General features: G+C 36.0%; 1 protein-coding gene across 1 annotated transcript in view; it reads left to right on the top strand.

The window, feature by feature from the left end:
- Itfg1 (integrin alpha FG-GAP repeat containing 1) overlaps nt 1-14,741 on the top strand; it is a 121,551-nt gene that overhangs the window by 101,335 nt on the left and 5,475 nt on the right. Inside the window, exons 13-16 of the mRNA XM_031340681.1 lie at nt 644-687; nt 5,306-5,384; nt 11,222-11,346; nt 11,890-11,972. Of these exons, the coding sequence (XP_031196541.1) occupies nt 644-687; nt 5,306-5,384; nt 11,222-11,346; nt 11,890-11,972 (331 nt within the window). The remainder of the gene's footprint in view (nt 1-643; nt 688-5,305; nt 5,385-11,221; nt 11,347-11,889; nt 11,973-14,741) is intronic.

The following is a 14,741-nucleotide window of genomic DNA, read 5'->3' as shown; positions in this document are numbered from 1 at the left end:
CTACATGATTGTTTTTAGATTGTGGAAATAAATGTTGCACTGCAGCCTCATTGGACTTGATGATTCTCAGAAGATTTTTTTTTTTAAATAGTTGTTTGAGGGAATTTTTCTTTACAGACAACCATTCAAAAGGAGGAACAATTTTCTTTCTTTTTCTTTCTCTTCTATGTCTTATGTCTTTTACGCCTTTATTGTGGTACTTTTCTTTCCACCGTGAGCATCACATTCTCACCAGTGGGTATGTGAACTATACAAGGCCTTTTCCTGTGCCATATTTAAAATGTCTACCACTCCCCTCATTTACTGAGAATTTTGTCAGTTAGTGTTGAAAGATAGCTATTTTGTTTTTGCTACTTATAGTTGATCTCTGACCTCTACACATATACCATATCATAAATGCATCCATAACCACACACATAAATATATACAGATTTTAAATTTTTTAAATTAATTTTTAAAGATATATAGGTATATGATGAACAGAAATTTAATTTGCTCAGAAATTGAACTGGTTCCTATTTGAGATCATGAGTCAGTGGAGGCATTAATAGAGTTGGGGGCTGTGGGAGTTAGGGGGAGATAGATCTTATTTTTAATTTAAGCTCATAACAGTAATGATAGGCTGTTCTTTATCTTTCCACAGTTCTTAGTGGTCTATGTTCTAATGACTGTCCTCGTAAGATAACAGTAAGTAAATTCTCATGACAAATTCTTCTGTGAAAAAATGTTAAGGGGCCTAGAGAGGTGGCTCAGTGGTTAAGAGCATTTACTACTCTTGCAGAAGACTCATGTTTTGTTCTCAGCACTTATACAGAGGTTAACAACCATCTGTACTCCATTTCTAAGGATCTGACACCCTCTTGTGGATTGCTCAGGAACTGTATACACATGGTACACATACATACATGCAGGCAAACACTCATACATATAAAATTGATAACCTTATTAACATTCTCTTCAGGATAAATAAATATACATAAAATAGTCATGATAAGTTACAATCAAAGTTGTTAATAGTGTTTGATAGTCATTAAATTATCTGTCTTACTCAAGGAAATTGCTAGAATTTGGTACATCTCCATAAAAAGTCATCACTATACAACTGAGAAAGTAGCTTGATTAGTAGATGGCTTTCTAACTAGCACAGGCCTTGAATTTAATCTTCACTACATAAAACCAGGCCTGGTGGCACATGCCTATAATCCTAGTATGCAGTAAAGCCTAGTAAAGCCAGGTGGCTCAGAAGTTCAAGATCATCTTCAGATGGATAGCAAGTGTGAGGCCAGCCTGTGATAAGGAAGACTGTACCTTAAAACAAGACAAAACAGAAAACAAACTTTTGTATGAAAATCACAACAGAGAATGTTTATATGCATATCCATTAGGAGTAATTATCTAGCTAACATCCATCACCTGTCTCAGCTCACAGGTTCACTGAAGGTTTAAAACTAAGTTATTAGTGAAGTTTTGTATAGATAAACCCGGTCAATATTTTACCTTCTGTCCTAGCACCTATAATAAATCGTTAGTCCCCTTTTTATGACATTTGGTTAATTGTTTTACAAACTCTTGGAATGTGCTCTGAGTAAGAGAAAGTCTGGTTATCATCTAAGAGCAATTAACTGGTGACACTTGGGACTGGCAGAGTTCTCATTGAAGTTTTGACTATCAGAAAAGGACCTAATAGCAGTACCACTATAAAAGAGCTTAATAAGCACAGATATAATTTTAGGAATTCTTATAGGATCATCATATAGTCTTAAGTCATCTATTTATCTACATAGCATCACTGTAAGACAGTACATCTTCGTGGAACAGAGATCTGCTCCAAAGGAGTGTGCTATGACTTAGTGATTATTATGTATGTATAATAACAGGAAAAGCACATTAATAACAGGAATCTTTCCTAAAATGAATCCTTTACAGCCTTGCTTAATAAGGGCACACCTGTCACAGGTTATATAATAATCCAAAGCAAGCCATTTCAGGATGATCACCTGCTAGTTCTTAGCTTGTCCCATTATTGGCTCCTGACAGATCACTACCTTTATGATACACTCCATTGCTTCACACTTAGTTTTTTTTTTATTAGATGAATACAGTAGAGCACAACCCTAAAGAACAGTATCATCTTTGTATAAGTGATAGAGAGTACAGAATCAAGCACATTCATGTGTATGCAGAGAGAGAAGGCATATATGGAAGTCTGAGAACGACCTCCAGAGTTTGTCTTCATCTTCCCATCTGGTTTGAGAGCTGGTCTCTCATGTGTGCCACTCTGCCACATACTCCAGGATCCCTGATAGATAGAGACAGAGAGCTAGGTGATAGATAGATAGATAGATAGATAGATAGATAGATAGATAGATAGATAGATAGATAGATGGACAGACAGTCAGTCACTGCATCCAGCTATTACAGGAGTCAGACTCAAGTCTTTTTTTTTTTTTTTTGGTTTTTTTCAAGACAGGGTTTCTCTGTGTCGTCCTGGCTGTCCTGAAACTCACTCTGTAGACCAGACTGGCCTCAAACTCAGAAATCTGCCTGCCTCTGCCTCCCAAGTGCTGGGACTAAAGACATGCGCCACCACCGCCCCAGACTCAAGTCTTAAGACTTGTAAGGCTTTCATTTACTTAGCAATCTCCCCAGCCTCACAAACAACATTAGTCACTATCTTACTTTTTAAATGAAGAAAGCTTAAGCCTCAGAGAAGTTAAATGTTCCCAAGTCTTGGTGTCAGTGAGAAATTTCAACACAAAGCTAGATGTTTTGGTAAGAGTCGCAAATCCTTTTAATCCAGTTAAAGCACTACAATGCCAATACTTTTATGTATAGTTGAGAAACCTCTTATAGTTGAGACATCCTGACTGTACTTGGGAACAATGACTCTGAAGTAGTGAGGAGAGCAGGGTTGGCAAGAAGAGAGGTTGGTTTACAATACATGGAGACCCCTAAAGCTGAGTGATTCTCCACACAGCCTCAACTGAGGCAGAGGGGCCAGGACTTCTCTGTGCCTAGGTTACTCAGCTATTGTGCTCAGACATGGGGCACAACTCCTTTAGCTGAGAAGAGCTGCCAGTTAGGATCCAGCTGTGAATTAGCAATAGCCAACATTTGGGGCCATCTAGGAAGTAAGTATTTAGTCCTCAGATGCAGGCCTAAATGATGCATCACTACATCCTCTGCCAATACCAATGCATTTCTAGAAGTTAAGGAATGGATACACAGATTCAACAGTAGGTTTAAACTTTAAAAATAGAATAGTGAAGAAGCTGCCTCTCTTGGACTAGATGCTGTTGCTGGATTCCCAGCAAGTCTGTAATTAACAAGTGCTTGAAAAATTCTTGATTTGTCATTAGTAGAACCTACATTCATAAGAATACAAAGGATGTATCAGAGATTAAAACATGGAAAAGAGACTTCTCCTTCTCTCCCTTCTCTTCCCCCTCCTTTTCTTTCTCCTCCTTCTCTCCTTCTTCCTCTCCCTCTCCTTCCTCTTCTCCCTCTTATTTCTTAATTATTCTCTCCTCTTTCCACTCCTTTACTACCACCACCACCACCTCCTCCTCCTCTTAGTCTACCTCCTCTTTCTCCTCTTCTTCCTCATTCGTTCCCTGCCTTGCCTCTCCTCTCAATAATGTCTCATGTACTCAGTTTGGCCTTGAACTCTGATCTTCCACTCTCCACTGTCTGTGTGCTAGGATTACAGGTATGCACCACCACGCTGTTTGTGTGGTGCCAGGAATCAAATCCAGGACTATATGCATAGTAGGCAAACATTCCACCAACTAATTACAGCCCCAACTCAAGCTTTCTCCTTCATTTTTTAAGGACAGTTTTTCTAATCACTAAAATTTTATTTTTCTGGTAATTATTCAAACAAAAATTTCTCAAGTGCTTATCTTTTAACAGGAAGTTCATTGCAATCTACAGGTTAGATCCTTTTTAATTAGACTTGATTTCAAAGAGAGGAAATATATCATCTTATTTAAAGTTTAAAGACAGTTCTATAAATTGAATTGTAATAAACTATCAGTCTGATTAGGATCTGCAAGTTTCTCAGGAAAAGCTGGAAAGTAATATCTCTAAATGTATAAACAATTATATGAGATAAAACTAAAAGTCAATATTTTTACTTGATTGTAATTATAAACAAATTTTGTCACTTATTTATGTTACTAAGAAATTGTAGTAGATGTCCAAATCAGTATATATAACGTGGCAGGTGTGGTGGTGCACACCTTTAGTTCCTGCACTTGGGAAGTGAGGGAAGGCAGATCTGAGTACAAGGCCAGCCTGGTCTACATAGTGAGTTCCAGGACAGCCAGGGCTATGTAGAGAGACCCTGTATCAAAATACAAAGAAAGAGGAAGAAAAGACAAGGAAAGAGGGCAAAGATAAAATTGTTCTCATGTTTTAGGTGAGATCTGAGATTTCCTTAGTACTGGTAGTCAAACTCAGAGTAGTTCAATAACTCTCTAGCACAACCTGCATCCCTCTCTAAAACTCATATAGCTTAGTTCTGGTGCAACCAGAATAGTAAAGACAAGTTTGTTTAAAATATTTACCTTTAGAGAGACATTAGATCTTTAAAATACATTATTAAAATTCTGAACTTTATAAATGCAACCACCAAGTAATATAAGGTGTTAAGAATTTTGCACTGGAGCGAGTTAGATAGCCTAGCATGTAAAAGCTAAGCCTAGTGACCTTGGCTTGATCTCCAAGATCCACATGGTAGAAAGAAGAACCAACTCCTGCAGGTGTCCTCTAGTCTCCACATATGTTCTTTTGCACCCAGTACTTAAACACACACACACGTACAAACACACACACAAAAAAAAGATAAATAGTTGTAATTTTAATAATTTTCTACTAACCAGGCTTAATTTGAACTAATATCTACTTATGGAAATGTTCTCTTAAGTAGCTAACAATTACTTAAATTATATAGTTATATAATCTACTGGTAGACTTCCTGTGTTCTGGTAGATTCACCCCCCCCAACACACACACACACACACACACACACACACACACACACACACACAAATACACACATGTATAAGTAGGCAGCACTAAATTTGGTCTTATTGGGCTATTTTTTAAAAAGACATGAAAGTGGTGAGATTTTGGAGCTAGGAGGGAAGGGCCAGGTTGGATATGATCAAAATACTGTGTATAAATGTATGAATTTTCAAATAATAATTATTCTTTGATTTTTTTTTTAATATATAATAAATTTTCCTGAAATTCAAATCATTCACTTACTTCCCAAGACCAACTCTTTCCTTTCTTCTTGCAGCCCTTTGGAGTAAATCAGCCTGGACCTTATATTATGTACACAACAGTAGATGCAAATGGATATCTGAAAAATGGCTCAGGTAAGACCAGGTGGAGAGTCCACAGCATGTCAGTCATTTTCCTTCAATGTACTGGAGAGGGAAGCTGTTGTCAAAAATTATCATATGTCACAATATCAATAAAATTTTCTTTTATTACACTTTCCTGTAGCTGTACATAAACAAATTTCAAAAGATTTCAGGACAAAAATATTAACATTTATTTCTTCATGTATTACTATTATAATGAACCAAACCCAGTATCCTTATTTTTCAATTGAAATAGCAGAAATTGAGAGGTAATTTGAGTTATCTTAAAGATTGAAATGGTAAGTCATATAAATTAAGCTCATTTTAGGAGAAGTAAAAGCTAGTAACCCAATTAAAAGTACAATTTAAACCAATCCTGTATTTTCAAATGTGGCAGAGGAAGTCTAAGATGAAAGAGGTTTATAACTTGTAGAAGTACAATTTACTTGTACATTGCAGCAAACATTATAACAAAATTGTGTTAGGACAAAAAGGAAACTGACTAAAGGATGTGTGCATGTGACCAATGGCAGATTACAGTAGATCCAACTACTTGCATGAAGAATTCATCCTAACATAATATTCTTTCTCAAAAATCCTAGAGTCTCGCCCATGAAGTAGTACAAACAGGCTTACTGTAATAACCATAAAGAATGTGTTAGTGGACAATTTGTAGTATATAATGGTTTACATAAATTAAATGTACTACAATGAGTTTATTTTTTAGTTTACTATAAACATTTAAGAATTCATCATGCTGAGTATGGTGGCACATGCCTTTAATCTCAGTATTCATGGGGCAAAGGCAGGGGGGATCCCTGTGAGTTCCAGGCCAGATTAGTCTGCATAGTGAGCTCCATGTCAGCCAGGGCCATGCAGAGAAACGCTGTCTCAAAAAAAAAGAAAAGAAAATAATTCAACATATAAGCATTCTGTAAATAAAAATATTCTAAAACTTTTAAGGAAAATTCTAACAAGAATATTATACTCAAAAATTATTTTGATATATCATTACAAGAAAGAAATCACCTAAGTCTTAATTTCTGTACATATTATATTTTTATTGTCAGTTAATTCTTTCTTGAGTTCTTTCTCAAGATGCAAATAGTTTCACTGCTAAGTGAAATGTTCTAGAACTCATTTATTTAACAATGCTGGTTAAAAACATAAAATTAAAAAATAAAATTAAAAAACAAAACAATGCTGGTAAACTCAGGTGTACTAGTATGCTCCAAACCCAAAACTTATCTCCATGGGTGAATTATCAATGAAACTCAAGTCTACACCTTAGCAACTTAAATGTATTTCTACTTCAAAAAATATTCATTTCACACCATCAAAACGTTATTATCTCAGGATTGTGTTATTAATTTTAAAGTGAGAAACCCCCTACTAATCACAGCTATATACCAGTATCTTAAAGTCCTGTATTATCCTACATTTTTCTTAAAAATCATATGCCATATAAATTTTTATATGCCTGTTCACAAAGACGCTCTGATTTCTTCTGGGCTTTTTCTTATGGAGCCACCATAGCTATGCTGGCTGGCCCTCCACCGTGTTTGCTTCTTCAGTACACTGAAACAATGCAACAGTGAACATGTATTGGGAGCAGAGAGGAAAGCACACATGATAATGAACTGAACATAGAAGAGAAACTAAGGTCTTATGAATGCAGGGTCCAGTCAGTAGAAATGCACTAGCAAGCTAGCACTGTCACAAATATATTATATGAGCACAATTTGAGGCTGCTCCCAGCTTCAAATGAAGTATTTAAATACTAACAGCACAAGCACTGCCATAATGAGAGCGTTCTTGGTGTGCTGCCTAAAAGTACCATGTATAGTGCAAACCAGGGTTACAAATCACTGTCATAACACTGTGTTACACTGAGGATATTCTCACAAATACAATGCACACTGAGCATCTTTCTGTTGTATTCCCCATCACTCTCCATATGATTCCCCGATCAGGATTGCTTCTGCTTTCATGACCTAAAGTAAGAGAAAATGTGGGATATTTGTCTTTCTCAGACAGGCTTACTTCCTGTGATAAGATTATCTTTACCTATTTCTACTTGACTCCAAGTTAACTCCATGGCTGGAAGAAATTCCATTGTATATAAATAGCATATTTTTTTTATCTGTTGTTGGACATTTTGGTTGGTTCCATAGTTTAGCTCTTGTGAAAAGATCTATAGTAAACATTCATATGCAGTAAGCATTTCTGTAATGTATTGACTTAGAGTTCTTTGAATAAGTAAATGCACAGGACTGCTAGGCCCAGGCTGTATTGTAGTTTTAGTTTTTTGAGGGACCTCCATACTGATTTCCATAGTGACTGGACTAGTTACATTTCCACCAACAGACTGTTATCTTTTGTCCAGATCGTCAGCAGAGCATCTGTTGTTTTACTCTTCAGTTGACATGATTTGCTGGGTATAGTAGTCTGAGTTTGCAGTCGTCTTTTACAGCTTGGAATATGGAGTTCCAAGCTCTCCCGACTTTTTAAAGTTGCTTCTGTGAAATGTGCTCTTACTGCAATGAGATTGACTTTATACTATGTCATTTACTTTATTTGCTTGTTTCTCTTGCAGCTTTCAGTGCATGTCCTTTGTTTTGTGTACTTAGTATTTTAGCTATGATGTGGGGAGGTTTTACTCTGGTGGCCTTTGGTATTCTGAATTCCTCCTGTACTTGAATGGACACCTCTTTCCCTAGATTTGGGAGATCTGCTATCATTTTATTGAAAAAAAGTTTCTCCTATCAAAGTATAACAATGCTTGGAGGGTGGGATGGCCATAACTTGATGTTTTTCACGCCATTAGCGTGAAATTCTCTTTTAAGGCCTGTGAGTCATATATTTGATCTTCTACAGTTTCCCATAGATCTTTATGTTCTACTCATAGTTTGGTATCTTTGCTATCATGTAAATGTTCATCCTTTCTACCATGAAGTTCTTGCCTGCTTTACAGTTCAAATCTTGACTCTAAGAACTCCTTTTCGGTGTCCATAATGCCTGTCACACTCCTAAGTAGTCCTTTGTAAAGACAGGTCACAGATGTTGATTCAACAAGTGGGAAGTATTATAGGCCATTCATGCCTCTGGTCGGGCCATGAATACTGTACCACTCCTGAGAAGTCCTTCAGGATGTTAGGAGTGCCACTTGAAGCCCGTCTATATTGCCTTACAACCTCTAACTTCAACCAGGTTTCCACCTTGCTGAATATTGGCGTGCAGTGCTAGTTCAAAGGCTCTCCTGCATAGCCTAGGGGCAGGATGGCTCCCCAGGTGCATCAGTCCCTCCAGGATGGACACTAAATTTTTGCCCTTGCTCTGCTGTCTAAAATTTCCTATTTTACTTTGCTATTAAAATAGAGGTTTAGAGGCATTGCTCACCTTTTTATGGATGTTTTCCAACTTTCTCCAATGTATTCCCTGAAGACCTCTAGCAAACCATGCTTGCTTGTTATCTACCATTTTCCAAAACAATCCTTCAGACTTACTTCTAGTAAAATATTTATAGTCAAATGTAGAGTCTAATGCTGAAAGAATAACCATCGCATAACAGCTTTGGGAATGGGAGGTGAGAAGAGGAATATTATCTATTCTGAAGTCTCTGCTAGAAATACATTATTATGTATACTCTGTGGTAATAATTTCTCTACTATGTATGTTCAGTGTGAAAAAATCTGATTATATTTCACACTGCTCAGTAACACTGCTGGTATGTTTCTTTTTGTTGTTGTAGTTCAGGATTTGTCTATTGTTGACATACCCTGCAAAGCAGCTGTGTGCTACAGTACAGGTTGAAACTCACAGACATAATGATGTATAGAACTACCTGAAAAATAGGCAGCCCTCAGCACACATAGGGTGAGATTATACTTCCTGTACTGAGCTGAGGTAACACAATATAAAGAATCTTTTCCTATAAACTGAACTTAAAAAGTAGAATAGGATAATATAGTACAACAAAAAACAAAAATCCGCCATCAACTTCATTTTTAACCTTTATCTTAAGTTTATTAGAGTATTGTAGTTACATGAAATAATAAAATAAATTTTAAAACACATAAAGTAGGGGAAGTTACTAATTGAATTGTATTGCTCATTGTCTGACTCATAGGTATCTGAGTTCTGAATTTGGCTCTACCCTGAAGCACATTCTGCATTTTACTCCTTTATTCATTGTGCATTATAAACTTCACAGTAAATTACAGATCAATGCAAACAACGGAATCAGAGGCAAAACAAGACACCATACTACATACATACTTGTTCACTGTGCCTGCATAGCATAATGCCTATAGCTCCCTTCCTAACCCATATACTGACCAAATCATGGATCCTGTATTTTCTCATGTCTCTACAACCTCTGGCCTAGTCCACTATAGAAGTTCCCATTTAATCTCCAATATCAGAGATTACCATTCAGATTATTGAACTAGAAATTTAGTTGTAGAAATTAATCTTTCTAATACAAAACTCAGTTCATATTCAAGTGCCTTTCTCCTCACTGAGAACTGAACCCTGAATTCCTTATCCTTCGTATTCATTTCTGTTCCCTTTACACATGTTACACATGTTACACATGCACATGTCCAGCTTGATTTCTGACATATCTAGTCTCCATGACCCAGGCCTTTTTCATCTCTCGAGTCTCAATCATTTTTCCATACCTGAACCTCAACACTTTTAAGTCTGAAAATAATAGCTAACCTTACTCCCCAAGCTGGAAATAAACTCCACCAATCAAACTTTATCTTGAACTTTCCTATGGTATGTGCCTTAGGGTAGAGGGAGACCCTAGCAGTTCTCTATCTTACCTCCCATGAGGCTATCGACTTACTCACTGAGGACTGCTACATTTTAATTTAGTTCTTATCTATTCAAAACACCCAAGTATTTGTTGAATGCATTTTTAATGATGTTTCAGTGATATGCTTTGCTGTCAGTGTTGGAAATATGTATGCGGTGGTTTGAACAAGAATGGCCCCATAGGCTCATAATTTGATGCTTAGTAATCAGGAAGTGGTACTATTTGAAAGGATTATGAGGTGTGGAGTAGGTATAGCCTTGTCAAAGGAAGTGTTTCGTTTGGATTGGGCTGTGAGGTTGCAAAAGCCAAGCCAACCCCAGAAGGTCTCTCTCTCCCTCTGATGTCTTTGGATCCAGGTGTAGAACTCTCACCTCCTTCTCCAGCACAGCTACCTACATGCCAATGTGCTTCCTGCCACGCTGATAACAAACTAAACCTGTGAAACTGCAAAGCTTCTCCAAGGCAAAGGACACTGTGAATAGGACAAAACAGATTAAACTCTTAAGAGATGCTGCTCCCAGCCAGCAAGAGGGTAACTGCAAGTGTTCACTAGGATGTAGGAACTTTGAACCTTGCATAAGTATGAAATGGGACAGGTATACACTACATTGAATTGATACATCAAAACTTAACTGTACATATTATTGGGTACGGTGTGACATTTCAGTACATGTATATAATGTATAATGATGAAACTGGAATAACTGGCATGTCTAACACATCAAACATCTGTAATGTCTTCATGTTGGTATTGGGGTAGGCAGATTGGTAGAAAAGACAGAAGGCAAATGATAGATACTGCCTTCACCTCTTAGGATATTCTCAAAACCATTTCACTATATGTTACATGTGGATATGGGAATTGTATCTCAAAATATTTTTTAAGTCATTAATGTTAATTAACTGAATGTTCATCTCATATTTTATATCTGGATTAGCATTTTAGGACTTTAAGACTTGATAAATGCAGTGTTTTCATAGCTGTTTTTGTTTGTTTCGTTTGTTTGTTTGTCTTCATAAAATTTAGCTGGACAGCTTAGCCAGTCAGCGCACTTAGCTCTTCAGCTACCTTACAATGTACTTGGTTTAGGCCGAAGTGCCAATTTCCTGGATCATCTTTTTGTTGGTATTCCCCGTCCATCTGGAGAGAAGGCAAGTAAACATTCAGTTTTGTTTACAATCTGTTTTAACACAACTTAAACATTTAAATCTAATAATTTGAATATAATTGAGTTTGAATTCAGATATTTAATAAAGTAACCTTTAAATAATTAAGTAATTTAAAAACTGATTCGTGGTGATCTGTCTAAGCTTATTTTAGAGTGTACCATGATTTGATACCATCTCTTCATGACTTCTTATCCTTTTAACATGCTATCTCTTAATACTTTTATCACTTACAGCATAAGTAGCATCTGTTAACATAAAAAGTCGCATTACTGTACTTACACAAATTCCTTACTTGAATTTTAGCTCCAATCAGCATTTACACATATCACTTTGAATAATGCCTGCTAAAACTGTCCAGTAAGTCTTTGTTCAGTGAATGGATTTATAACAAACAAATATAATACTCCTTTCCTCGGATTTCAAATTCTCAAGATTATTGAGGGTTTGTTATTTTTCCATATTTAAACTGATAATTGGGGGTTTTATATGTATTGCCTGTTAAGTGTTCTTAAATTCTCTTTTCAGTCTATAAGAAAACAAGAGTGGACAGCAATCATTCCAAACTCTCAGCTGATTGTCATTCCATATCCTCACAATGTCCCTCGAAGGTAATATCCTTCCTTGATTGAACTCAATTTGGTAGATATCCTGTGGCCTGTTTTGATAAAATTTCATATTTATTGTCTACCCTGGGTGCCCAACACTTAACATACCTAGTTAATTTTAAATTATTAAACATACCTACCAGAAGTTTCATAAGGAATAAATTCATTCCTATCAGGCAAAAGGCAGCTTAATTAGTAATGTGTACATATTGTTTATGTTTAATTTTCATTAGTTGTAATAGTTTTGCAGTGCTGGGAACTGACCCCATTGCTTTGTGCGTGTCAAGCATCCCAGCAGTATGCTTCTCTCTTAGCTTCAGCCTTTTGTATTAAAAACCTTACATGGACTGCATTCATTCAGTAAGACTTTAGAGCCAGTGCATGTCATGTCATGAGCTAACTGTGTCCACATTTTTCTATCTTTATTCCATAAAGCCTTATTAAAATAAATCTCTTATTGTGAGAGATTCTACCCCATGAAAACCAATAAATGTCATAAACCAGGTTTACCTACACTGCTAGACAAGTAACTGGCCAGCATCTCACTGTAAATTTAAGATAGCATTCATTATTCTGTAATTGAAGAGAAATATGATTACAATTTCAAACAAAATACAGAGGAACATCACATCATACAGCTTGAATAGATTGTTGACACCAAGTTTCAAACTTTATGGCTGTGTATTAATGCTTTTCAGTTGCAATGATAAAGCCCAATGTCTAAAGCAACTTAGAAAAGAATTTAATTTGGCTTATGGCTTTAGTGGAGTATGGGGGCCACATATGATGTGGCACCTTAAGTATTACAAATTCCCTTCAGATGTTGTGGTTTGTTATATTGCCTGGATTGGATGTCAGTCATTAGTCAAGGCTACGTTTTACCTCTTGATTTTCATGTGTCAGCCGATTGAATACAAGTCATAGCATAGAAGATGCACCCCAATGTTTTGTCAACATATTTTAACAATGTTGATGTTAAAATGCTTAATAGAAGAGAATATGACAATCATGAAATAGTTCATATGTATCCAAAACAGCATTGTCATGTATCTGTTAGAGATGTCATTAAATTGGATAATCAGGAACAAACTGCAAAAAAAAGATAGCATTATTAAAAACAGTTGCTTGCCTGATAGAGGGAGAATTGGGTTGAGGCCTTGCTTTGTTTCTGTGATAGTCTCACCAAACTGTCTAGGCTTCAGCAAATCTCTCCTGAATACCTGGAACTACCGTGCCTGGCCCTGATTTGGGTGGTTGGGTGGTTTGGTTTGGTTTGGTTTGGTTTGGTTTTTAATAATGCAGTGTTATATATTTGTGGTACCTTTTTCCAAATTAAGTGGACAATACACTATAAAATCTGAATGAGTTGCAGAGAAACTACAGAACAGAAAATGTAGCACTAACAGTGTACTGTACTGACTCATTTATGTTTACTGTCATGGACATAGAACAGTTTATAATAGGGAGGGACAGAAAGGAAACAAGCAGCATGGAGATTATATATATATACATATACATATATGTATACACACACATATATATAAACATACATATATATTAACTTATATATATACACATACATATATACATACATACATATATATTAACTTATTTAAAAGAAAATATCTGTATCTATATGTTTATATATCTATATTTCTGACAAGAATGTACATGAAATCTCTTGAGTAGGCAACTGAAGGTTGATGTTGTATTTTCTTTTAACCAAAATGACAGATATCTTGAGCTTTAAACAAAGATCTATTTTAAAAATAAAACTAAAAAAAAAAAACTCAAGAGAAAAAAATAAAAACAGTTTTATGGGCTAAAGAGATGGATCCATGATAAAGAGCAAATGTTGCTCTTGCAGAGGACCTGAGTTCATTTCCCCACACCCACATCAGGTGGCTCACAACTATCTGTAATTCCAGCTCCAGGAAATCTGAGTTCCTCTTCTAACCTTCATAGGCACCCATATGTAGAAATATGTGCATCACACACACACAAAGACAGACAAATGGGAGGGGGTGAAAGAGAGGGAATAGACAAATATAAAATTCTAATGGTTTATTAAAAACTGGTTTGTTCAAAGCATAGTGGCTTACACCTGAAACCTCAGTACCCAGGAGGCTGAGGCAGGGTGACAGTAACCTCAAGGATCCATCAGCCTGTATAGGAAGACCCTGACTCAAAAAAAAAAAAAGAAAAAAAGTTTTGTTTTCTATTGTACTTAACAACACTCATTTTCTTAAGGTTTATTCTTATAAATTTCTGAAAAGTTCTGCCATAGCTTTCTTCCACAGTCAAAATAGTTTTCATGTTTCTTTTGCTATTTACAAAGAAATGTCCTTTTCAAATGTATATACATAATAAAAACCCTAATTGATTTTTGTTTGAGATGTATTCTGAGATTTAGTGACTAAAGACTTAACTTATGGATCAATAAATTTTAATTGTGTCAAAATAAATCAATAGCTACTTGCTGTTCATTAGAATGCTCTTACCCTTATTAATCTTTTAAAATGAGAACACAATGATTTCCTGTTTCCAGGTAGAACACAAAGCTCTGTAGGCATAACTGCCCACAGAGTTAACTATAAAAACCCCAAATTTAGGCTTTGCAGTGTTTACAGGTGCTGCACTGTGTGTAGTGATTTAAGAGAGAAGACCTAATTATGCTAGTGGTATTGTCTATACATCAACAGAGAGGCCAAGTGACTTTACAAGTCTCATCATAAAGTTATTGTAGTAGCTTAAAACATCCATCATTACACA

This window comes from Mastomys coucha, unplaced genomic scaffold (genome assembly GCF_008632895.1).
Source record: "Mastomys coucha isolate ucsf_1 unplaced genomic scaffold, UCSF_Mcou_1 pScaffold22, whole genome shotgun sequence".
NCBI lineage: Eukaryota > Metazoa > Chordata > Mammalia > Rodentia > Muridae > Mastomys > Mastomys coucha.
Note: the sequence above shows the minus strand (reverse complement) of the source record. Positions and strands in the feature narration are given on the sequence as shown.